Source organism: Thalia democratica, chromosome 9 (assembly GCF_965202585.1).
Source record: "Thalia democratica chromosome 9, ktThaDemo2.hap1.1, whole genome shotgun sequence".
NCBI classification, from domain to species: domain Eukaryota; kingdom Metazoa; phylum Chordata; class Thaliacea; order Salpida; family Salpidae; genus Thalia; species Thalia democratica.
In genome coordinates, this window is record NC_139173.1 from 13,447,216 (window position 1) to 13,473,097 (window position 25,882).

The window sequence follows — 25,882 nt, forward strand, 5'->3', positions numbered from 1 at the left end:
CATGTAAAAAAAATTCCAACTAAAAACTCCAAGGTCGCATTTTATGGTCCCATACAGTTGGCATTGGTGTGGTTTTTAGAATATCGAATTATCGCCAAGATAAAAGTTTCTTCAAACCATCTACATTTTTACACAGGTTGTTTTTGTGGTATTTATCACTAAAGAAATAGCTTAAATCTCAAAGATCACCGTTTTTATAAGCACCTTAGTGTTCAAAAAAATTAATTTTAAGTGCACAGAAAACATGTGTAAAAAAATCAAAACGATTCAAAATCGAATAATTTTATCTTATGTATTTTTGTTATTATGTTTCTAACATTAAATTTATAATTAGTGGAAACTATAAAATAGTGGAAATATCTATTATAAAAATTTAGGTTTAAACTACATGCTAAACAAAACACTTAAGTTTTAAAGAAATCAAATTTTAGTTCATTACTGTGCAGTACTTTTGTATCAAGTAAAACATTCGCATTTAGTTAATTTATTTAACCTTTATTTCATAAATAACTTACTGAACCCAAGTACTTTTGATACTTATTTTTAATTTATCAACTGCTGTTGAAAGAAGAAAGTAATAATCTAACTAAACTGAGAAAAAACACTGCAAGAAAGCCAATCTGTTTTTTCATATTTTTAAGTCTAAGAAGTGAATTACTTTAATAAGTTTTAAACGTTTTTCAGTGACTTAAAATAAAAATAATAAATTACATCATTTTACCGAAAAAAAATCAACTTAAAAAAAGTTTTGTTCAGCAGGTTATTTTACATGGTCGCTGGTCACAGTTTGCCAACCCCTGTTCTAGATACTAAATATTTTTTGTTTCAGAACTAGAAGTTGAAGATAGTTGTAAAAAGCGATATTCAAAATATTAACCAAAATCTTCTTTTTTTTTTTACTTTTTAATAATTTTTAGTTTTGCTAGTTTGCAAATGGTGAATTATACTAGTTTTTCCAGTCAGTTCATAGACTTAGCTCGTGAACTCTGTGTTAATAGTATGTTAAGCATGACTTAAATTAACTCTTTAAAGACAATTAAAAGTTACAAAAAAAGTTTAAAAGATTCAGTTTTATGTTGAAAATTTCTTAAATTATTATTTTTTAAGCGTTAAAAACTGACAAAATAAAATAAAGACTATTTTGTACAGTTTATTTGTATCATATCAGCAGCATTTAATTGGGTATAAGCTATAAACGACAGTTAGCAAGAGCACCAAAACCAGTGTGAAATGATTAAAGACTTGATTTTTATTAAAACTTTGCAAAAAATTTCTAAATAAACAACTAAAATATTAAAAATAAATTTACTTTCATTTACAAATTTGTTAAACTTTTTAATTGTACACTTCAATTATTTTAATATCTATTAGAAGAAAACTGTAACTCTATGATACTAAAAAAAAGTTACAGTGTTTGCTGATGTATATTGAAAACATATGGTGAAAAAGATCAAAGAAAAAATAACACTGTATATGCCACACAACCGAACTATAATTACCTTTTTTATGAAACATGAGTATATGTACCTAATTTAAAACTCAAACACATATTTATGCTCAAACGTAGGCTGCTGCCTTCTGAGCTTTATTGTTAGCAGCCTTTTGTTTTCTCATCATTTCATCTTCTTGCTGATAATAATCACTTGGTGGTGAATCATACTCATCTTGTATTGCGTAATTTCTACATTCTTTGGGTGAAAACCGGGAACTGGATCGTCGAAGATGCCGTGAAATGTTTGTATCACTTTGAGCAACTCTCGAAGTGTCTTTTTTTTGCTTGTAGAGAGACCTATATAATTATCAGTGTTGACTATAAAAATTGCTTAATTTACAGAGTAAAGAGCTTATTTGAATAATATTAGTAATATTAGTTGGAATTAACTATTCTATTTATTACCAAGTTTTAGTAGAAAAAACTCTGACATTATCAAATATAAATAAAATAATAAACTACAATAGACAATATTGTCTATGTAAAGAGTATTAAAACCCATTCATGCAGAGGGATCTATATTATTTTAAAACAAATATAACTCAAGTTGTTTCCTGATGAATTTTTTTAATATATGATAAAAATTAACATATTTATGTTTAGAAGGTAAAACGTAACTAGGCTTTAAAGATTAGAAATCCAAACAAGTAAAACCCTTTAAAAAATCAAAATAACTGTTTAAATATGCAAATACTTCGTTGCCTTAAAACACATTATAAATACACTAGATTGTGCTGCGCTTTTTATCAACTTGAGTGAGTTTGACAGTAATATAAAATTCCACTTGTGTGACTACTTCCTTTTTTGCGGCGATGATGTACAGAAAAAAATTATACTGATAGTTATTTTGATGTAACCAAGTTTTATGAAGTTGCAGAGTTATGTGATCTTGTGGGTTTACAAATTTTCACCAGACTCAAAACTATTTTTGATAACTATTATGTAGACCATGTACACGTTGTTATTGATCTTTCAAAACCATTTGTCTATGAGAAGATAAGATAAGAAAAGCAACATCTAAGTGGCTGTCAGATGTAAGTTTATAGATAATTTTAGACCTAGGTACGCAAGTAACAATTTTTAGATGTAAATTTAAACTTACCTAATAATATTTTCCGTCCGTATCGTAAACATATATCTTTATATAATTTTATTAAGGATAATTCTGATAAAAGTGCCTTCAATTAATTGCTAAAAAGCACCTAATAACACTTTATTAGAACACGAATATATTTAATAAAATTAATTCTTTTTATGATAAGGAACTTATAAGTAATGAATTAACATAAATTAATTTAAATAAAGTTGCATCCGACGAGTATAGTCTCCTTATTGTTCTTTAACTTATATAAATTTAGGAAACAATTTTTTCTAAAGTTAGTTATTTTGCGATTGACCACTACAATATAAATATGTTAAATTACCATACATTAGCTTTGAAAACGTTCTATAGTTGCATGAGTAATGTTAAGTCTTTTATACAGTCCCATTAAAAACAACCGTTTTATCTAACCAAATTAAGAGATATATAAAAGCTAATACAAAAAAATAATGTTAATAATAATCCTAGTATTTCAGATAACTCAAACAGTAGACGTTTTGATATAATATAAAGCAATTTTAGTTTTTGCAAAAACCAGGAAAAAATAAAAAAATTTATACACTAAATACTTAACCAAATGTTTTCAGAAAACTTTTTCAGGTTTTTAAAATTACACTTTTTAGGGTTTATTTTTAGTTAAAAATTAAGTTTAAAGTAAAAAACTGTATTAAATAGTATAACGACATTGAAAAGATATCTTAAAGCTTCTTTAAATGTGTTTTAATAAAAAAATGTTTGATGATGACAAAATTTTTTTATTTATAAGATAGATTTTTAATGTCAAATCGAAATTTTACTACTTAACATGTAAAAGTTGTTCAAAACTGCAGGTTTTTCCAAAATTTCTCAAATTCCAGGTTTTTCAGCCTAAACTGTCAAATTCCAGGTTTTTCCAGGATTACAGGTTTTTTGTCAACCTTATTAATAATAGTCAAAATATTGCGTACTTTTTGCTTTAAAGGTTGCAATCAAAGTTTTCGACTTAAAAAAAGGAGAATAATTCAATGATAAATAATAGTAATAATAACAATGAATAATGAGAATTTTTTTTTAATTTATAGTAGTAGTATCAACACAAACAATAATAACAATGATAAGTCGCCGCATAACTAGAAATATACTCAAAAATAATTTAACTACCTAAATAGCAATAACCCAAAACGTAAAAGTAAAGTGCATAAGACTAATAGATAGAATATGTATTCAAAAAATATACGAAATGAGTATTGAAAGCACAAAATATGTTAAATAATTGTAACTTCCGTAGAGTTAATATTGAAAAATTGCAAATTAAAAAGTAATTGGTTTATTAAAACTTTTGTTTAAATAGTAAGAAGTAGGGCCCGGAAATTTACTGTATCAATTCAACAGTATGTAGTTTTAAAGGCAGGTACGCAGGTCATAAACACACTTTTAGAAATATTAATAGAAACACGAAGTACTTGTTTTTTAGATTACGTGTGGAATAATTTTCATACATAAGAGAAAAAAAAGAAAGGAGTACAGTTAGTAAAAAAAAAATCAAGCCATGTGAGTAGAATCTGTCAAACATGCAATTTAGATGAACAGCAATCGTAGTAGATATAAAGAGCTACTTCCTAACTAAAGGCAGGGTTTTAAATATAGAAGGTGGCCATTGGTTTTTGGCAAATTTTCTCTAGGTTTTCAAAACTCCTTCCAGGTTTTCGAAATTAATCCAAGGTTTTAAAAAATACATCATTTTTTGACCATTTTTACTATAAAATTAGTCTTGAGTTAAAAAAGGTGCTTTTTGATAGATTTAAACTACTTAATTCTATTGCAATCTGAACAAGTATTTTGAATCAATTTCTTCAAAGTTCTTCTCATATGATTGTTCAAAAACCTTTATGTTGATATAATAGTAAAATAACTATTCAAAATTTAAAGTTAATCGTTTGCTAATAAAGATCCTAGCGAAACAAGTTCACTAGAATATATAATAGCCATACAGTCTACTTAAAATAAGTTGTTAGTTTTAATTTGTTAATTGATTATTATTATTTATTAATCTATTAAAATAAACAATCTAATTGAGATAAAAGATAAGTTATAAAGTATGAATAGTTAAAACTTAATACTTAACCATAATTAAATAAAAACATTTAACTTAACTAAATGAAACTTATAACTTATACAAAAAAATTAAGATTTATACAGCTGCTATAAATACATTAGGCGGGTGGGTGTTACTTTTGCACAAGAGGACACTTTAGCACAGCGTCACTTTTGCACAGCGACTCTTTTGCACGAGCGTCATTTTTGCACCTAGGGTCACTTTTGCACGAGGGGACACTTTTTCACAGGTTGAAAAATACTTTAATACTTTGTTATAACTTTTTTTTTTGCTATCACTATTACCCCTAACCCTTACCCTCGGTCGGTAGATTTAATATTTCATTATTTTTGTGTTTTATATTTATTTTTATATTTTTATTTATTTTCTTGTTTTTTATTTTTATTAATAGCTTTTATTAGGTATATCTTTATATTTTTATATTTATCACTGTTCCTCGGTCAGTAACTTTTTATTTTTTTGTTTTTATTAGTTTACTTAATTTTTCTAGTTTTTCTATTTTATTTTGTAACTTTTCTTTTATATTTTTACTATCACTGTTATTACTTTTTTTTATGTTTTTTTTTATTAAGTAGTATTTTTTTTTACTTTTTTTTTTTTTTATTTTACTCTTGTGAAAAATGACTCGTTCCCACATAAGGCATAAAAAAAACTGCATCTGAAATTTTTGTTTAGCTCTGCTCTTTCTCTTAGTTTTCTCTTAATCTAAACTTTATTAAGTTCAAACAGTCAGAAATAGGATTTTATTGACTGATTTTACATTATATTCAAAACAATGGAAATTCAAGTAAAAAAGTAGTTTCATTAATTAAAGGCATAACTTAACTATTAATTTATTTAGTCGAAAACTTGTAGTATAATTTTTTTAAGTCTAAAATTACTAAATATACAATTTTTATTAAACAAAATTGTTAAACAACTAAAATTTTAAAATATTCTGTTTTTTTCTTGCCTAAATTGTCATATTCTAGGTTTTTACAGGTTTTGTGGCCACCCTTAATATAAAATATTTACTCACACTGTAAACCAGGGGTAGACAGACATTAGTAGTCGCTTTTGTAGTTTTTAGTTTTCGTAACAGACCCGAAACAAAAAGAATACTTTATAATTCATCAATTTTCCATAAAATGTACCTAAGACTTTTTTGCGCTTCATTTCGTATACCAAAATTTCTATTGTAAGATTCAAAATTTTCTTTTGAAGTCCACCTATGCGGGACTGAGTTTGTCTACCCCTGCAATAGACTACTCAAATAAAACTCCAGCAATACCCCTTTATTTACATTCAGTACGCAGTTTCATAAATAATCATGAACAGTTAAAATAATTAAATTTAAAATACTAGATATTTTGTTGTGCACTATATAGTATCATACTTTTTTAAATATTTAAAAGCTTGTACTCAAATACACTATGTCCTTTATCAGATTTTAACAATGATACTAACTCCGTAATTTTAATCTATTTTACTTTTTAAATATTGGTTTTTAGATCTTGTATTTTTACTTAATTTATTTTATTTGATGCTCTAGTATTGTCCATAAAACATTTTTTAGTTGTGATTGTAAGTTAACATTTAGAAAAAAAAGTTATTTAAAAATTGTGAGAAAATTTAAAAACATAAACCAATAAGTTAAGATAATATATACCCATATAATATTGTGATGTGATGATTATCTTAAAATAATTTTTGTCGAGAATTTGCATATTTAGAAATTTTAGATTGTTATTTTTCTACAATTTTATAATATATTTACATACTTGTATCTTTTATGTTTCTAATTCTTAATATTTACGTTTTTTTTTTGGAAGTATAAAACAAACTTTTATTAGTCGTTTCAATTCAAAACCAAACGTAGTACTTTCAATAGATCACTTTACTTGCTAAGTAAAAATACCTGTGTGCCGTTCGGGTACTTTTAAAACTTCTAATGGTATCGAAATTCCCTTGAACATACATCTCATCTACCTTCCGTATAGGCCTTGAAGTCGGTGATGCTTGGTCAGAGTAATTGACTTCAGACAAGGCAAAGTTGTTCTTACCAATAGAAGTTTCTTTAACGCTACTTTCTGCACTAATACTAATTTGATCATCATTTAGTAGAAACGTTGCTGTTTCGTTTGTAGGATTAACATTTACTAAACCTCCATTGCGACCAGTACGAACGCTCGGAGCTCTAGATGATGTTAAGCCCCCTGTTGAAAAAAGCTACAGATCTATAAAAATAACACAACTGTAGTAAACTGTTAATTAATAATATTTAGTACTCAGTCTGGTCAAAAAATGTTTTAACACTTTTATAAAACTAATTTACTTACTGTACCTAGTACTGGCACGAGAACTTGCTCTTGCGGGGTAGAATGGCCGAGATTTCAAACTTTGCATATCATCCTTAACTAAAAAAGTATTGCTAATAAAAATTAGTGGCTGTGCTTTCAAAGTCTTTAATAAATTTTTCACAGTTTTTAACAAAAAGTTAGAATCGTGACATTAATCATTTAAAACAAGTAAAAAAAAGAAGTTTAAATAGCTTATCAAAGAAACTTTATACCGTTTTATTACTTATTTTTTTATATATTAATTGTAAGTTGAGTTTTTTTTATATGTTCTACAAACGTAAAATTGGATTTAAAATAGGTGATTTTCCTGCCAAAACATATCCTTTTAAATCTTTGCTTTAAAATTCTATTCATTTTAAGTTTCTTATGGCTTACAAAAAGCGTTTAAAAAATAGATATAATTAATAATTCATTACCTATATAGCAAGTTATTTATGCGGCATAGTTAGAAGTCGAAGCAATACAAAAATACTGTTGCATAAATTCAATATACATTAGTTCTTATGTTTAACTATTTGTGTTTATATAAAGTATAATAATTTAACTTGCTTTTATTAACAGCTGCTAGTTTATTTAAACTACGAAAGAAAAGAAAACAATAAGTTTAAAATATTAAGGGTTTTTTTCTTCCTGTTGTAGAGAAACACTAAACTTTACTTTATAAATAACAACTTATATTTATTTTTTGAAGCTGTTAAAATAAAAAAACTAAAAGAAATAAAACGAAAATAATGATATAGACTAAGAAATTGTTTATGAGTGTTTTATAATTTAAGAAATCTTAAAGTACTTTTAACTTAACAAAATATATTATAAATTAGAAGTCAGCAAAAAACTTTCAGAAAAGTAAAATCTTTTTTTTTTAATTTTTCATCGTAAAAATAAAACTTTTATAATAACTTTAAATGGTAAGCATGACAAGCTTTCAAAAAGAGTATTAAAAGATTGGAAATTCTAAATATTTATATTTTAAAAAAAATCTGAAAGTTATTGTAACTATTTGATAATGATATTGCTAAAATTTTACGATCTACAAATTATTATATTTTATTTAGCTTTACTGTTTCATTTTAAATACCAATTCTGAAACAAAGTGTTGTTTATATTAAAAACAAAAACAAATGGTCACACCTTAAGCATTTTTGTTAAATTAAATTCAAATAAATAAATTTCTCGTATAACAATAAACACTGTTAAGCAAAGTTACTGATATAACTATTTTTGATAAAACTGTTATCAGAGCATCAAATACTTAAAACAATGCATAGTTTATTGAAGTTAAGATAATATAGTCTTTTGAAGCCATTTACTATACTTAAAATAAATAGAAAGTGTAAAAGTATGTTTGAAAGCAGTATCCTGTTTATATTTATATGAAATGAGACAGTTATTTTTTGTTTTTGATGCACTAAACAAAAAATAAGTACCTTGTTTTACACAAAATTCAAAAGTTTTTGCTAATTGTTTGGCAACTTGATACTACAATTCGTTTATAATGTTTTATATGACTTCGTAAAGAAACAGTTTTGTCTTTAGATAAATGAATCGGAAAAGCCTTAAAATTTTTACATCCCAACTTGAATAGTTTTTCATATACAACTGTAGTAGTAACTTTCTTAACAGTCAAAAAAAAAATGTTTCTTTAATAATTTTACTAATTTTATGTTTTCAATTAATACTTATAAATTTAACTGAAGTTTATTAGTTTAATTTTAAAATACTATTTGTTCTTTTATTTCTATGCATTTACTTTAAATTATTCTAACTTGTTTGCAAAAACTTATTTGCAAAAAAAAAAAAAGAATGATAGTTAAACTTTTATTAAGTTGTTACTTATAAACGTATAAGTTTAAAAATGCAGATTGAATAAGGTAAATTATTTTACAACCTTTATACAAAGTTTGAAAACTTTTATATATTTAATTTTTATAGTATTTAAAACCAAATAAAGTCGATTTAATTTATTTAAATAAGTAAATCAACTTTAAAATAAAGAGTTATAACATGTGTAATATGTATTTAACACGGTTGCCTTTTATAATTATAAAATTTTTAACACGTTACCCTTTGAAGTAAAAAAAAACCAACTAGCTTTAGTCAGCAGAGTTTATGATACAAAATTTTTTACATCTGTGTAATTTAATTTTACCTTTTATATATTTAGTTTATTATTTCTTTGAAAACTATTTTTAACTAACCTTGATCTTTGGCTAAAATTCTTAGTATTAATTTACAGTTATCATTTTAAAGTTTAGAATGTTGATAAGGTTATATACTTCTTTAAAAAACCTTGTAACTACTGAAGTACTGCGCAAACTACATTTACAAAAATTTACTTTTATGTGATACTGAAACACAACTAAAAGTGAATACTCTTAGAATTTTAGAACTGAATGCTGAAAATTAGTTAGTTGAAAAGCACTTTTTAAGTTCACTAAAGTAATTAATTGGCTTCTCGTTAAAAAATTGCATATAATTTGCTCAGTCGATTGAGAATTAGAAATAGGAAAACACTATTACTTTCAGATCCGTTAAAAATCTAATTGTTAAGTTATAAATTACGGATTAGAAATAGGAAAAATATAAATAATTTCATATCCTTTTAAAATTAAACTGTCAAGTAGGCCAAGATTTCATCAAGAAAATGCTTCAAACTAAATAAAAAACCCTTCTAGAATCAAAGTCATAAGAGTTTAAGTAACAGCAACACAATATAAATATAATCATGCTATTTGTTTCTTAGAAAATTATAAATAGTTTTTTCAAACTGAAAATAAAGTAGATTGCAATTGTATTTGAAGTATTTATATGTTTGAACATGCTTCAAACATTTTAAAAGTATAATAAATAGAGTAGTTTTGTATAAAAAAAGGATTTATAAAAAAAAATTGTTTTGAACAATTGTTCAATTCAAACCTATTTATGCAATGTTGATGTCTTTAACTGATAAGCTGATATTGTATAGAAGTTTGATTACTTCAAGAAAAACCGTTTTGATAAAAGTCTATGAGATTTTTAATTTTTTTATTTAAATATTTTTAGCAACAAATTCATTTATATTTATAGTACTAAATAAGAAAATTTAGATTTTTTCATTATTTTTATTAATAATGGTTAAAAATGGAAAACTAATATGAAAAGAATTAATAATAAAATAGTTTTAATTTAAATTTAAAGAATAATTTCATTTTAATCTTTAGTCAGTTTTGTAAAAAGTTTCGTTAACAAAGTATAGACTGTAATTTTCTATTGTGAATTTTCTCAAAAAAAAAGTCAAGTTATATCTAACATATACAACTAGGTAATGAAATTGAAACTTAAGCTAAACTAGTATCAAAGATTTTCAAAAAGTTTTAACAGTAACCTTGATTCATAGAACAAGTTTCACTTTTACAAAGAAATATAATTTCGAGAGGGTAATGAAATACAATAACAATAATCTCCAATCTTTCTTTTTAACCCTGTTACCCATAAGCCTTATTTTGAAATTATAACACTCTATATCTAGCCTGGGTAGGCGTTAACTTGCACAAAGGGACTTTTTAGCACGAGGCGTCCCTTTTGTGCAAAGGGTCACTTTTGCACGGTGTAATTTTTTTTCACTATCACTTATACCCCTTGCCTTTGGTCGATAACTTTTTTTTCTTCTTCCTATTATTTTTTATTTATTTATTTTTAAATAATTTTATTAATTCTTAAACTATCAGTGTTACCGCTAATCCTTAGTCGGTAACTTTATTTTCTTAGTATTCTTTTATTTTTTTTTTTATATATATACTTTTTTTCTTTACTTTTACTGACTTTTACTTCTAATACTTACATTTGGTCAGTAATTTTTTTTTAATATTTTTTTATACTAATTTTATCTTTTAGCTTTTTACTCGTGCAAAAGTGTTTTCTTATATATTTGACCCGTCCCCATCTAGCCTATGAACTCAAGCTTCAATTACTTACCTCTTAGTCGATAACCCTATACAAGCTAGTATATTCGTTTAAGTCCTCAGTTTTTACTTACCCAACCAAAAATAATCATATGCAAAACTAACGACGCGTGCAATTTTGATGCTTTCCGTTTTTGATATAATCAAAAAACTTTTCAATATGTAACTATGTACTCAAAAACTTATTTTTGTTCAGATGAAAAGTTTAAAAAACCTTGTATATTCGAAGGCTGATTGTAGCTCATCGAATCATACATGGAAGTCAACTGAGAGTTCATGGTTGCGTTATGGTGTGGCGCCATGAGTGTGTTGTACCCTTGAACGCTGTTCACAACCGACTTTGTGACACCGTTCATGATTACGAAATGCATTCTTCTTTCTTTTACGTGGGTGAAATTTGCAGCGTGTAAGATAGCAAACAGTACCTTATGATTATATAAGTTATTATAAAGTATAAGTTATTATAAAGTATAAGTTATTATAAAGTATAAGTTAAACCTTTTATAATTTTTGTATTCTAGTTATCAAAAAAGTTCAAGAGATTCTTGATTTTCAGTCTATTAGCTGAAGTGAATAAATTTATTTGTTTTCTTTTTACAAAAAATTAAAACTTATTTATTTGTTAGTTATACAAAAATATTTAGTCTATCACTTAGTTTACAATATTAAGGACATACAAATTTATTACAAAACATTTTTATTACAAAAAAAAAATATTGACTGTTATTTAAAAAGCTCAAAGTGTACACTATAACACATTTTTTATATAAAAAACTATTAACTTTTGAGATATAACCAGTTTCGTAAAAAAAAAACGATACAACCGTATAGAATCAAAAATTTTAAAGGCCGATTTTCTTTAGATTTTGAAAAGCTCATTAAAAATCTTTATCCTCTATTATATTAAAAACAATTTACTTCAACTTTTCAGATATTACAAACAACTTATAAAAGCGGATTTTTCAAAAAGTATAAATAAATATGACCAAAATTTTATAAATAACTTTTTTTAACTAAAAAAGAAAATTAAGATAAAAAGTAAAAAGCAGTTTCTTACAAACTGTTCAAAGTTCATAAAAGATTACTTTGAGAAAGTTTTAAATTGTTCAAAAAGTTAAAAAGTATATATTTTTTCAGTAAACTAGTCTATTTTAGCCTTTTTAGTTTGCGAAGCAAGCTTATATCTCAAAAGTTACTTCGTATTTTGACAAGCGGTAAAGAGTCACTAGAAGCTTAATTAATTGTGTAAAAATAAGACTAATTAAAAAGAAAGTGCTTAACCCTTGCCTATTCCCTTAACTGTATACAATACGACTACTTCAAAACAAATGATATCACTTTAATACAACTTGTTAGCCTCTTAATACAAAAACTAGCAGTTTATGTTAAAGAGTAATTTATGACTGATTTTAAAGAATAACGATAACTAAACAACTTATTGCATGATATTTTTTGCTAAATTATTATAAATATCAAAAAAAAAATCGATAACAAAGTTAAAACTTTGAAAACAATTGTTAAAATGAAATAGTTCACAAGATAAATGTAAAGATCATGTAAGCACAACTTACTAGACTTACTAAACAAATGGAAGAACAACCAAGTGATGCACAAAATAGTTCAAATGAGGATTGGTACTGAAAAATGACATATTAATGTAAATTTTTTACTAAAAAAATAACAATTACCTTATAAATTTAAAATTTAAAAAAATATTTTTAAATCTGAATAAAAACAGCCTGTTGCAGTGTAGTCTAATTCATAAAAAGTTATATTACTGGCAAGGATCAGTTTGTTTTTCACAAGAGAAGCTGCAACAGTAATATTTATACAATAAAAGAATCGATAAAGTATTGTGCAGTAAGCATATTATACTTTTATGAAAAAAATCACTGCGTTTAAGTTTAAACAAGCTGACACACACTTTAAGTTTTTTTCAAATAACAATAGTGAGCAGTGCGAAAATCATTTTTTCAAATAAAAAATATAAACTTTTTATAAATATCGTTGTAGCAATATTTATAACATCATCAACTAACATTTTGACAAAGTAATTTTAAGTTTCCTGCATCACTTTCTTTATCATCATACGAAGCCAAATACTGACCGTATTTTTCATCGATTCTTTCCCAATTAAAACTTACGAGTCCTGTAAGAATTTAATTAGTTGCTATAACCAATAGTGTAATCTTACTAACAAACTGTTTACAGGGTTGCCAAAAGTTATTTGACATTTTTTTTCTAGGTTTTCGTAATTTCTTCCAACTTATTTTTATAAAGAACCAGTATTTTGGTTAATTTTTAGAATAAAATACATTTAAAAGTATAAAACTGTCTTAAATAGTATAACAACATTGAAAAGATATTGTTAAGCTTCTTTAATTATGTTTTTTATTAAAAAAATATTTGAATGACTGATTTTTTTTTATTACAGAATTTTCGTATGTAATCAAAATTTAGATTACTTTACATAAAAAAAAAATTTTAATTCCAGGTTTTTAGTGATTTTCTTCGAAATTCTAGGTTTTTTTTTCAAAATTTCTCAAACTCCAGGTTTTTTTAGTTAAATTTTCAAATTCCATGTTAGCTCAGCATTAACCAATATTCTTTGTTATCATACTTTATCAAAAAACTGTTAGTATAAATGCTTTACATAATATAACTACTAATGCATACTGTATTGCTTAAAGAAACTTTATTGAAAATTATATAAAACTTAGTTTTTTTAGCATAAATAATCACACACACTGAATATAAAAGTTTTCAAAAAGGTTAATTATATAGCATATAAATTTTAAAAACTAACTTACTTAGTATTTTTGAGTTCTAACTTACCCATTTGCTTCATGTCAAGTGTAATGAACTTTTTTATGTAATTAGACTGATCAGGTGCATTATGCAACCATTGACAAGCTCTTTTTACTTCCGTAAAATCAAATATTGGAATTAGTATGAGAGTAATTATAGTTAGCCACACTATCACTAAAAATACGCAGTAGCCAGCCAACTGTAAGTATACACTTATTTTATGATTAATATCTAAAAAAAAAACTACTTTTGATGAAATATTTGTCTATATAAAAATAAGTTTTATAATAATACAAGAAAAATATCATACAACTTAATACTTGTAATTTTTTTTGTAACAGTTTAAAATTAAAAATATATATATTAAAAATTTTATTACAGCTTTTTTATGATTAATATCTAAAAAACCTGGGGTAATTTTTTAACCTGGGGTAAATTTACCCTAGAGGTAAATTCCTTTGCTTTAGGGCATATATTTTCTTTATTACAAGTTATGTAAACTAATATTTATTAATTGTTGTTAAAACTTATAAGTTAGTATATAACTGTATTTTTTTAAGTTAAATAAACTCTTTAAACTTTACGATTATTTATATTTTTAAGCCTTTAAGTTGAAAACTCGTTTTTTTTTTAATATAAATTAAACACTATTTTGTAAATTGGGGGTAAATTTAGTAATTATTTTCCAAAAAGGGGTAAACTTAGTAACAATCTTTCAAAAAGGGGTAAAACATGAAAAAGGTTAAGAACCGTTGATTTAGTAATTGTATGAAAAAACTACTGAAAAAAAATATTAAATATATAAACCATCAGTTGTACTCAACTCAGTCCATAAAAACTAACTAAGCCTATAGTAAATCAAAATTCAGTAAGTTTGTAGTGATCATTTAAAATAATCAACAACTTTTGATTAAATGTACCTTAGCTATAGGGTAAAGCTAATAAAAAGGAAAACTAAAAACTAGATACTATTTTTATATAGAATAACATTTATAGATTAACAAATTCTAATATTCAGTTTCAGACATACTAATGTCACAGAAAAATATTATAAGTATGTCAAATTAACAAAAATATATGGTTTTGTTTATAAAATAATTTTTTTAAACAGTTTGGGTAAAAAATATATTATTCTCATTTAAACTATTAAACAATAGTTTTAAAAATTACACCCAACTACTAAAAATTAAATACAGTAGTAAAATAATACAAGTCTACTAATTTATTTACTAAAAGTTCAGTGTAACTTTATTTTTCAACTCAAAAGTCAAACAAACTTTAAAACAACTTTAAAATTCACTACACTACCACTAAGTTCTTGTCTAAAAAAAGGTCAAACTAAACAAGAAATAAAAGTAAGATATTGGATCATGTAAGAAAACACTTTTATATCGATAGTACACTTTACAGTACAGTTCTATAGGGAAACAGTAGATTTTATATTGCTACAAGCCTGCTACAGTGTTAACTTTCGAAATACTATCATTTTATCTTATATAAAAACTTATAGTAAGAACTGTTAATCATATTTTATAAATTAAGAAAAAAAAAACTTTTAAGATATAACAAGTTTTGTAAAAAGCTTTAGATATAAATGCATGGACCGCATTTTTGTTCTTCCAATTATCTTGGAAATTTTTTATTTCACTGAAAGTCAATTTTTTTTAAGCTAGAAACTGAAAGGTTTCAGGAATAATTTATTAGATAGTATGAATAGTTTATCAAAAGACACTAGTTATAAAAATACAACAAAATTGTATTGCTTATTATAAGTTTGTAAATACATTGTGGGAAATTAAAATATAACACTTCAGTGCCTGTCAAAAATCTTGGAAGCTATTTGATAAACTTTTATCTAAACACAGCACTAAATAAATGTCTTTAGTTTTTCATAAAAAAAAATTATCAAAATTTAAAAACTTATGATTACAAAATCGTTATCCGCAAGAACTTTTAGTTTAAAATTAACAAATTCAACAAAGTTTATAAAATTAACAATTTTACATTTAGAAAAACCAAAAAAGTAACATAAACATTAAAAAAAAACTGAACATTAAAAAATTATATTTTTTATCAACAATTTACGTTGGTAATTGCTCATTACAATGCCAAAACGGTTTAGCACCATTTTTCACAAGCACAATACTGTAATAAAACTGGCATACATACACCAGCAAAAAGATATCTGACTTCTTCAGCAACAAAACCAAATGCTCAGAAATACTTCCCAACTGTCATTTAAAAAAATCTTACTCTGGAGATCAAAGCATCCCCTGCGTAGGAAAGACATCAAAACAAGCTTTCTGAAGGACTGCAGGCCACTTTGGAACAGACAAAACACCTGTTTAATTGCACAAACTGCCAAAACTAAAACCTTGTAAAAATGTTTATAGTTCAAAAACGATGCAAAAGAATGAACTTTTTAGCTTTGAAACAATAACAATCGAAGAACAGAGGCCTAAATTAAACTCTAAAACTACATCAAATGTTATAGCAGCACTATTAAGTATATATAACATTAGTACATTTTTACTTAGCTTTTGTTTACCACATCCAAATTAAAGTTTTGTATTAATTTAAATTTTATTAGTAAATGTCATAATATCTTAAACAAACTTTACAATTTCTTAGCATAGCATGTAATTTATAATTCATTTTTATCATTTAATAAGGACATAAAGTCTATGTCAAAAAACTTTGTACGAAATCAATAATAAGTAATTTCTATTAATTTTTAATGAGTTGTATGTAAAATGATTGTACCTGAAAATATTCACTTAATAATATCAACAACATTTATGTAGTGACAAAAATACAGTGTGAGTTTTTCTTTTTTTAAATCCATAAATTTTTAACTAAATCTAAAAAATAATAATACTAGCTTAAGTGGCAATCCTATTAAATAAAAGTTATTAAAACCAGATTTCTTCAAATTTTTTTTCTATACACTGTTAATTTGTAACCACACACAGATATAAAATTACTAAAATTATTGGTCCTACTCAACATAATTAAATACTGAGTTGTTTACTTAAGGGCATAGGGGGGTCCACCTTGAATTTTACAAGATGATCTTATTTTGTAGAGTTTAATCTTAGCTATCAGACGTTTTTAACTGATTAACAAAATTCAAAGTAACTTTCAAGATATAAGCTATCGAAGTCAGTGACCTCAATAAGCTCCTAATGGAAAGCGCAAGTTAAAAATTTGCATTAATATTTGTAATTTTTTTTTCAATTAGCGCCTGATTATTTCTAAAATCCATTATAAGTTTTAATTACATGATTTAGTTTATTATCTAATTTTTACGTTTGCTTATTCATTTAATGCTTAAGTTTGTAGTTATCTTTATTAAGTTAAACATATACATTACACTTAAAACTAAAACTAAAGAGCAGTGGCAAATAATGTTTGTGTTACTTTTAGTTGTCTTTTATTGTTTAGTTTGAAATAAAAACCTATTTTTTTAATTAATAGAACTACTTTTTAAGCTTACCCATCCTGAACATGTCATTTTTCTCATTACAGCGTCTTTGTCTGCAAATGTTGGATCCTTTTGGTACATTTTCTTACTTCTCACTGAATCCCACATAAACACAGCACAATTTAAAAACATCCAAACAGCTACAAAAACAGATAAACTCTGACACACATTGAATCTGTTTATAAAGATAATTTTTTAACCAATCAATAAAAATATTTTCAAACTAGGATTACACCTACTACAAATATCATTACTATTTATTAAAACGACCAAGTTTTGATGCTATACATCTGATCATATGTATAAAGCTGTAAAACAAGAAAGTAGATATCAGTAGGATAACAGTGTAAACTCAAACAAAGTTATAAATATACTATAACCAATATCTATTTCGGCCATCATCAACAAAGTTGAGATGTTTGTGCCATCAACAATAAATAATGAACTTTACACGACCAACAACAACAGCATCCGAGACATAAAGACTGTATAGTTTATAAATGCTAATATGATTTAGCTGTGTCATTTTTTCAACTTTACTCACAAACAGTTGCTTCAGTATTTTGTACTTAAGCCCGCTTGGTAAGATCACAACAGCAGTTTCTTACAACTATGCCTGCCTGATGAGTCTTAATAAGGACAAAACCGGTCGTAGGTTGTCTCTGATGCTATTGTTGTTGGTCTTGTAAAGTTCATTATTTATTGTTGATGGCGCAAACATTTCAAATTTGTTGATGATGGGTGAAATAGATATTGCTTAAAACTGATCAAACGAGCACAGACTATAATCTCACAATAAGCTGACAATGTCTGAGAAGTTGGGCTGTGAATGATTTAGCTGTGTCATTTTTTTACTTTACTCACAAACGGTTGCTTTAGTACTTGGTACTTAAGCCTGAAATTTAAGAAATATGTCTAAATCAGTCTGATTTTTTCAAATAAGTTAAAACTAGCCTGAATTATCCTGAGTAGTCTGAGTAACAAGGCAACCATAAACTTATTCTAATAAATTTTAAAAATATACTTTATACAAAAATACAATAAATTACAAAGTAGCACTACTATTAAGTATTAAAATTATTATTAAGTATAAAAAGTATGAAAATAGGATAAAAGTGTGTAACTATCAGCATTAAATACATACATTGACAACTAAATTTATAGAGGATTTTAGCATACTTTTTATAAAGTTTAATACATACTAGTAGTATAAAATATAATTTTTAGTTTTTTTTTTGAAGTACAATCTTTAAATCTAGCCCAAGCATATGTACAAAACTGAATAATTTATTCATCATAAGCATAATTAAAAAGAAATGATTGGTTTACATAAAAATAACTTTTAACAACTCACATAAATGGAATGTTGATAAAATTACTTTTTTTATTCACAAACTTTCCAACTGGCTCATCTAACATTGGATTGCCAGCACCTAAAATACTTCAATTAAAACAAAATATTTATATTAAAACAACAATATACTTACTTTTGGCCGGGCCAGTATTTTCCAATAGATATTTAGTTTGCTCTATTGCAAAATAACTTGATATCATTGCTATAACAGATGATAACACTGTCACTAAAACCAGAATAAAAGTAGTAGCACTACACCTCATAGCTTTTGTTTCATTTCTTATATAAATTAGTTAGTGGTTCACATATCTAAACATTATCTGATTGACTATCACAAAACTATATTAGTAGCAAAATAAGCATTTATATTTTTGAATAGAATGATACATATATCTGATTCAAAGTTGAAGTTTAACCTACTAATAAAAATAATTGAATTTTATTTGGTCTAGTGCTTTCAGTAATTTAACCAAATCAATGACTTTTTCAAAAGATTATTTTTATTATTAACTTAAATTAATAAACTATCATAAAAAAATTGCTAACATAAAAAATTGCTAATTTGAAACACTAAATAAACTTCACTTTACTTGTATGAACTTAGTAACTATATTAGTTTATTAGATTTTCTTTAATCTAGCCTAAAATATCCCACTTGCAATACATTTTTTAGTTAAAATAGTAACCTAAGTAATTTATTTAAGGGCATAGGGGGTCCACCTTGATTTTACAAGTTGATAGAGTTTTATCTGAGCTATCAGACACTTTTAACCGCTTGAAAAAATTCAAAGTATTTTTTGAGATATGAGCAATCTAAGTCGGTGACCTCAATAGGTTCCTAATGTAAGGCACAAACTAAAAACGCAAAAAAAAAGACCATTTCACTAAAAATCTAACTCCTCCTTCATTTTTTAAGCAATCTTCTTCAAATTTTTACAAAAAGTGTTATATTAAATTTAAAAAAGATTGAATACAGAATTTTTTAAATGTTAAAAAATAAAATAAAAAATTTAATAACCACTTTTTTGTTTGATTTTTTTATCTAAAATTTTTTGAATCACAACTTTTAAACTATAAAAAGAAACATTTCTTGAAAGTTTGGGGTCTCTAGCTCAAAAATTGAAAAGAAGATAAATTTTTAGTAATTTTTTGAATTTTTAGGAAAATTGACCCCAAAAAATTTGTGGTCCATAAGTTTGTATTGGAAACTTTTTAAAAATTACAATATTTCAAAAGTTAGAAAAAATTTTTTTATTCTATAAAAAACTGTCTTTTAGCTTTCATATAAGATCCAATGTTATTTTTAGTAAACAAAAATGTTGGACCCACCCTATGCCCTTAAATTGTTTTGATAATAACAAAATCACAAACATCAATTATCTTAAATCTAATCAAATAGATTTGTTTATTTAATGAATACTTCACTAAAGTATTGATTTTTACTTTTTTTAATATATCTATTTTTAACTAACCTGGTCCAAAAATACTGTACTTAGTTAATCAGGTCTGTGACATAAAGAAAGCTACCAACGCCTGTGATAGTTCATAATAAATAAAGTATACGACAATGAACCAGCTACTAATAGAAGAGCCCTTTCTGTATGATACTTCTACCAACAGGAAATAATGAGCCATTTCCTAAGAAACATAAAAGACCATGATGGTTCAGGCAGGCTTGGAAGTAAAAAAATTGAAGAACTTATCATGCAACTCTGGACAACTTGAAATTTGTTTTTGTAAGCATTCTAATAGGTTTTTTTTTATTTGATCAAATCCAAAACAACTTTATCAGCTGTCTTGCCTAAGGGATAATGTATTAACTATTGCAGAGCATAATACAAAGCTGATGTCACTAATCATACCAACAGAAGGTTGCTTTATTGTAAAACATGATAAACTGTTTTAAGATATACCACTGCAGGTTTTTTGGTTGCAGCTGAATGACAAGTTTCAATAAAAACAAAACCAGAGTCTTAGTCTACCAAAAGCTTGTAGTCTGATGATCTAAGTTGTATGATCAACCATTTATGTTAACTTTGAGCTAGTATGTTCAGGATAAGGACTCTCACATATGTTTTCTTTAATTCTTATAGCTTTAATGCTTTACTATTATTATTTCTTATTTTAAGTTGATCAATTTAGCTATTGTTAAAAAAATTCTATCTGGTTCTGAGTATGTAGTGTTGGTCTGTGTCACTTTTGCTCATAGGGACACTATTGTTTAAGAAAATAGGGTTTTGCACACGAATCGGGGCACACGCTTTTCAACATTATTTGAAGGAACTTTTTCCGAATTTTGAAGATATTCAACATACTTTTGCTAACAGGTCCAAATTTCAAAAAGTAAAGACGTCGTAAGGTAAGAACTTTGAGAGGTACGCACCCGCGTAAGGTACGCAAATTAGAAATTATCTATTTATAGTTGGTTTGAGATACTTATTTAAAACTAAACATTTAAAAAAACTTTACAGGTATTATCAGAGACGAAGACAAGCTCTTTAAAGCAAAGTTAGAAAACTGTAACAATACCTACCAGTGACATTTCAACTACGTTTGACATTTTTACTATATCAAAACTTTATCGTCTAATAAATGAAAATTTTAATTTTGTGAAACCTGTATTTGGCTAAAACGAAATAAAATTAAAAAAAAAGTTTAGTAATATATTTAGTTTAACCAAAGTTTAGTCAAACTTGTACTAGAACTGTTTTAAAAAGAAAATTAATTATTATTTTCAGTAGATAGAAATAAGAATGCAACTATTCAAAAGAAATTAAACTCTAAAAGTTATCAATATTTTTAAGTTTAACTATCTAAGTTTAATTAACTTTTTAAGTTTAAACTACAGACCATTTTTTTAAATAAATATAAAAACAACTAAAACATAGTTTTCAAAACTAATTAAGTATAACAAATATACTGTATTTTTAAAGTAAAGATACTACTCAAAGATTTTGTTTAATTTCGTTTCTTTTTTCGTTTGCTTTGTTTGCTGAAAATTAAATAAAAAAAAAAAAGATCGTTTTTATACAGCATGATCTGAACATCATCTAAGTTGACAGCACAGCAGAAGTATTAAAATAGTTTGAAGTCAAATTAGTTCTAAAATATTTGAACATTTGTCAAAAGCTGAACCTGGAAATTTCGAAATTATTTTCTTAAATATGATTATTTAACTAAAATAATTCTATAAAAATAAGTTTCATGGCAATTAAAAGGCGACTGCTACGCTCTTTTTATTTTTTTTAATATAAGAAACAAAAGTAAAACATTGATGTTAACAATATTAAAAACGTATATTAAAAAAACCACAAAATAAATTGCTATTTTTTGCTTAATATAAGAATAAAATTAGATTAACTTGTTTTATTTTCGCTAAAAGTGTATGCACGCGTAAATTTTCTTGTTTATTTAAACTAAAACTTCGTTAAATAGTTTAATTATATTAAAAAACTATTGCACACACTATGTATGTGCTTGATAAAACGATAAAACTTTCAATACTTTTTTATTATTTTAATAAGTATCTGCATAATATGTAAATTTTTTTTTATTCAACAATAAAAATTTGTTATAATAGTATTATTTAAACTATAAACTGTTGCACGCATAACTATAACGATGCAAGCCTTAGATAAAGTTGTAAAAAATATTTAATGAAAGCGTTTAAGATAACATTAACTTACTAATCAGGTAAGCATTTTAAAAGAAAACAAAGTTTGAAGTGATTTAGTTAAAATATACTTTATTTAGTTGAATTTGTTTCTTATTTTCGTTAAATTTTAATTTTTAGATTTTAGAATTCAGTCTTGAATTTGATAAACATGACCAAAATAATGTTTTAAAGTCATGCCAATACTAATTAATTTTGTTAAAAATCATAAAACTACTACTTAATCAAAAATAATTACAATTAGTACTTTATAAAACTCGCCTCAACAAGCTGTTTTAAATCTATTTTTAATAACTTGTTTGAAACACGTTAAAATTGTGACAATGGTAACATAAAAACTAGTAATAAACAAACATTGCAAATCATATTGTCATAAAATTACCAAAATGTCTATCATCTACGGAGCTGATGTAGAATTTAAACAATGTGGAGTCTGTTCTGTCCCTTAGAAAAGGACTTGATAAAAATGTCGCTAATTCTAGAGGTACTGACTTTTATAAAAACTTAATATGTCCTTTATTAATTTATCAGTTTTAGTTAATTTTAGTTAATATTTATCATGTTTAAAGTTAATAAACGTTTTGTATATAATAAAGTAAAAGTATTTGATCATTTCAATAATTTTAATAAAAATCTAATACAGAGCGCTCAAATTGGACGAGAAAGCTACTATCGCGACTTGTTAATTAGGCACAACATCCTTCCAAAAGGCAGAAGATGCAAAAAATGCAACAACCCTTGCAGGTTTGTATGTATAGTTAATTAAATGTGATAAAAACAAATATGTTTCTTAACTATGTTTAATTATTTTCTAGAAAACATAAACATGTTCAAAAAGTGATCAAGTAAAATGTTGGGTGATAACCTTGAGCAAAAAAAAAGTACAAACTATATTTTTCATTATTACTTGAAAGTTCAAATTTGAACTATTCAAAAATCTAAACGAAAATTAAAGGGCCACTCCATAAGTAATATATAACTAAAAAATTTAATGAAAAACGCTTGTACGTCTAATTAACAACATTATTATAAAAAAATATTAAAATAAATTTCTATTGCAAGATAGTGTTGAAAATTACTAAAACTATAATTTATTTTTAAACTTCTTAAAGCCATGTTTCATAAAACATTAAGGATATAGGGGGGTGGTCGTGTTTTTTACTGGTTGATCTTAATTTATAGAGTATTAAAACAGCGAAAAAATACTATTTTATTTAAAATCTATCTTCTCCTACATTTTTAAGCAATCTTCTTCAAACTTTTACAATCTAATCTTTATACAATTAAAAAAAAAAATTACACATAGGCTCTGGAATTTAAAAAATTATAAGTAAAAATAACTTTTCATTGAAAAAAAATTTTTTTTGTAATTTTCTTCAATAAAAATTTATTTACTTAGCCTTAGCATGTAGTTTGTATTTAAAGATTTCATATAAAAGCCAAAGTTAATTTTTAAAAAATGTGTTTACCCACCCCTCCCCCCGAGCTAGTGAATTTAAAGTAAATTTGATTTTTATACTTGTTTATTCAGGCTTAAAAGAAGTATTTATTCGATGTCAGTTTTAATTTTATTTACTAAAACTTTTTATTTTGATTAAATTTTGACATGTTTAGGTAACATAAGTTAAGTAAAAAGTTAATAAAAAGCTTTAAAAAATTTACTGACTCAGCAATTATACAAATCAAACTGACCTTAAAAAACTTTCTCAAAAAATATTGCTATTGTACTTTAGTAACAACTTTATGTGCTTTATTAATTTTGATACAAAATTAGATACTATGCTGACAAACATTTGTATCGTTGCAACCGAGGCTCCAGAGGCCACAGGTGCCAATACAAGGTTTCTGAAAAAAAAGGGACTTTTGCTGAAAGTATGTTTAATAGTTATAATCTCAGCTTTTTATAAATTCTTGGATGTAAAGCTTTGATAGTTATATATTTACAAACTATAACTATGTTTCTTTTAATTTTTATTAATAATTCTTTTTGTTTTAAAAGGGTTGTCATTTTCTTATGAGAAATTGGTGCTCATGATTTACGACTTCGCGCACAATGTTAGTGTAAAAGAGATGATTCTACAAAATATGTTGAGTAACAAGAGTGCGGCAGAATGGGCAAGTTTCTTGTGTCAAGTTAGTTAAAGTATTTATCAGCTTTCATTCAAACTCGTTACATTTTGTAGTTATATTAGAATTATCAAATTTGTAAGTTTGAATATTCTTCTTTTTTATTTTGTATACAGTTCTTTTTTATTAGTGATAAACACACAGATAACTAATGTATATAACATATATGAACTAATATATATAATATAAAAAGTAAAAAATGTTATGAAAAATATAAAATTTATTTATTTTTCGGCTAAAATGTGCGTACCATACCGTCAGTTCGTTAGGTAATTGTATTTCAATAATTAAGCTCATATACTAACTTTATTGGTTAATAACATGACTATACAAATTAAAAGATATTAAATTATTAATGTTATTTAACCAAATATAAAAATATATTTTGTATTAAAAAAAGACCTCACGTAGGTCTAATTAAGATGAACACGATCAATAGAAAAGTATTATATATGAAAATTTTAACATTAATTCATAAAATTTAGTTTTGTTGTAACCGCTTGGTAGCGGTTTAGAGTTGTTTCTAATTAGGGGTTTTTTTCTGACTTGTTTACTTCTTGAAGCTGTACCGCGTGAGCGGTAATTGTCTCTTTTTTACTTTCTTTTTTTTTTCAAGCGAGTATAAATTAAGAATATCGCGTAATTAGTTCAGTACGGTTCAGTTTTTCTAGTTGCTACTTCATTGAATGGTCTGAACTCAGTGCAGCTTTTTGCTGCACTTAAGTTTTAATGGTTTCAATCTTGTTGAAGTGATTTCGATTTTAGAATGTTTTTTTAGTTTGGTTTAAACATGTAGTGTTTAGTTTCTGTTATTCTAGTGTAATGTTGTGCAGTTTTTTATCATCTTTTCGTTTCGCAAGTTCATTGTAAATATATTCATGATCACAAATTCGAACTCAGTTTAAATTAAGTAACTGATTTATTAAACATTTAGTAAATGGTAAGTAATTCATATTAGTATATTTAAGCAATTATAATTTAAGCGTTATCTTGGGGACTTCTACTTTATATAAGTTGCGTATTAAACCAGGCCAAAAATAGTATATAAGTAGAACTAATACCAGGTAGCGACATTGTCAATTTTCCTCTACTACTACAATGTATTGCAATACTAACACTAAAAAATTAAATATGGTTCATAATTTTAAGGTCTGCAAGGAAGCAATCGAAGACCAACAAACAATAGGAGGGGTAGGTGTGGTCGTCGAAATTCACGAAACCCACCTTACCTCTAAAGCTAAGTACCATGTTGGCAGAGATGTAGTGAGGGAGCACATGTGGGCGTTCGGGGGAATCGAGAGACACACGGGCCGAAGGTTTTGTGTGCCTCTCGGGCTTGGCGGTAGCCGAAACATGCCAAACCTCGAGCCCCTCATAAAAAAAACATATAAGGAGAGGGTCAATTATAATGAGTGACAGCTGGCCCGCCTACAACAACATAGGTAATCTTGTCGACGCCAACGGGGC

General features: G+C 25.5%; 1 protein-coding gene across 2 annotated transcripts; it reads right to left on the reverse strand.

The window, feature by feature from the left end:
- Window positions 1-1,137: 1,137 nt before the first annotated feature.
- On the reverse strand, window positions 1,138-20,422 carry LOC145844033 (uncharacterized). Of its 2 annotated transcripts, none has more exons than XM_082951361.1 (11): window positions 20,088-20,422; window positions 18,749-18,924; window positions 18,616-18,694; window positions 17,274-17,436; window positions 13,805-13,976; window positions 13,009-13,118; window positions 12,550-12,606; window positions 11,184-11,394; window positions 7,008-7,085; window positions 6,587-6,884; window positions 1,138-1,789 (listed from the first exon to the last, which is right to left on the reverse strand). In XM_082951361.1, exons 2-11 carry the CDS (start codon window positions 18,876-18,878, stop codon window positions 1,558-1,560), a joined length of 1,530 nt encoding a protein of 509 aa, XP_082807487.1. In that variant the 5' UTR covers window positions 18,879-18,924; window positions 20,088-20,422; the 3' UTR covers window positions 1,138-1,557. The 2 variants fall into 2 exon arrangements, with proteins under 2 accessions (XP_082807487.1, XP_082807486.1); XM_082951360.1 differs by having other exon boundaries at window positions 12,541-12,606; window positions 20,088-20,420.
- Window positions 20,423-25,882: the final 5,460 nt, after the last annotated feature.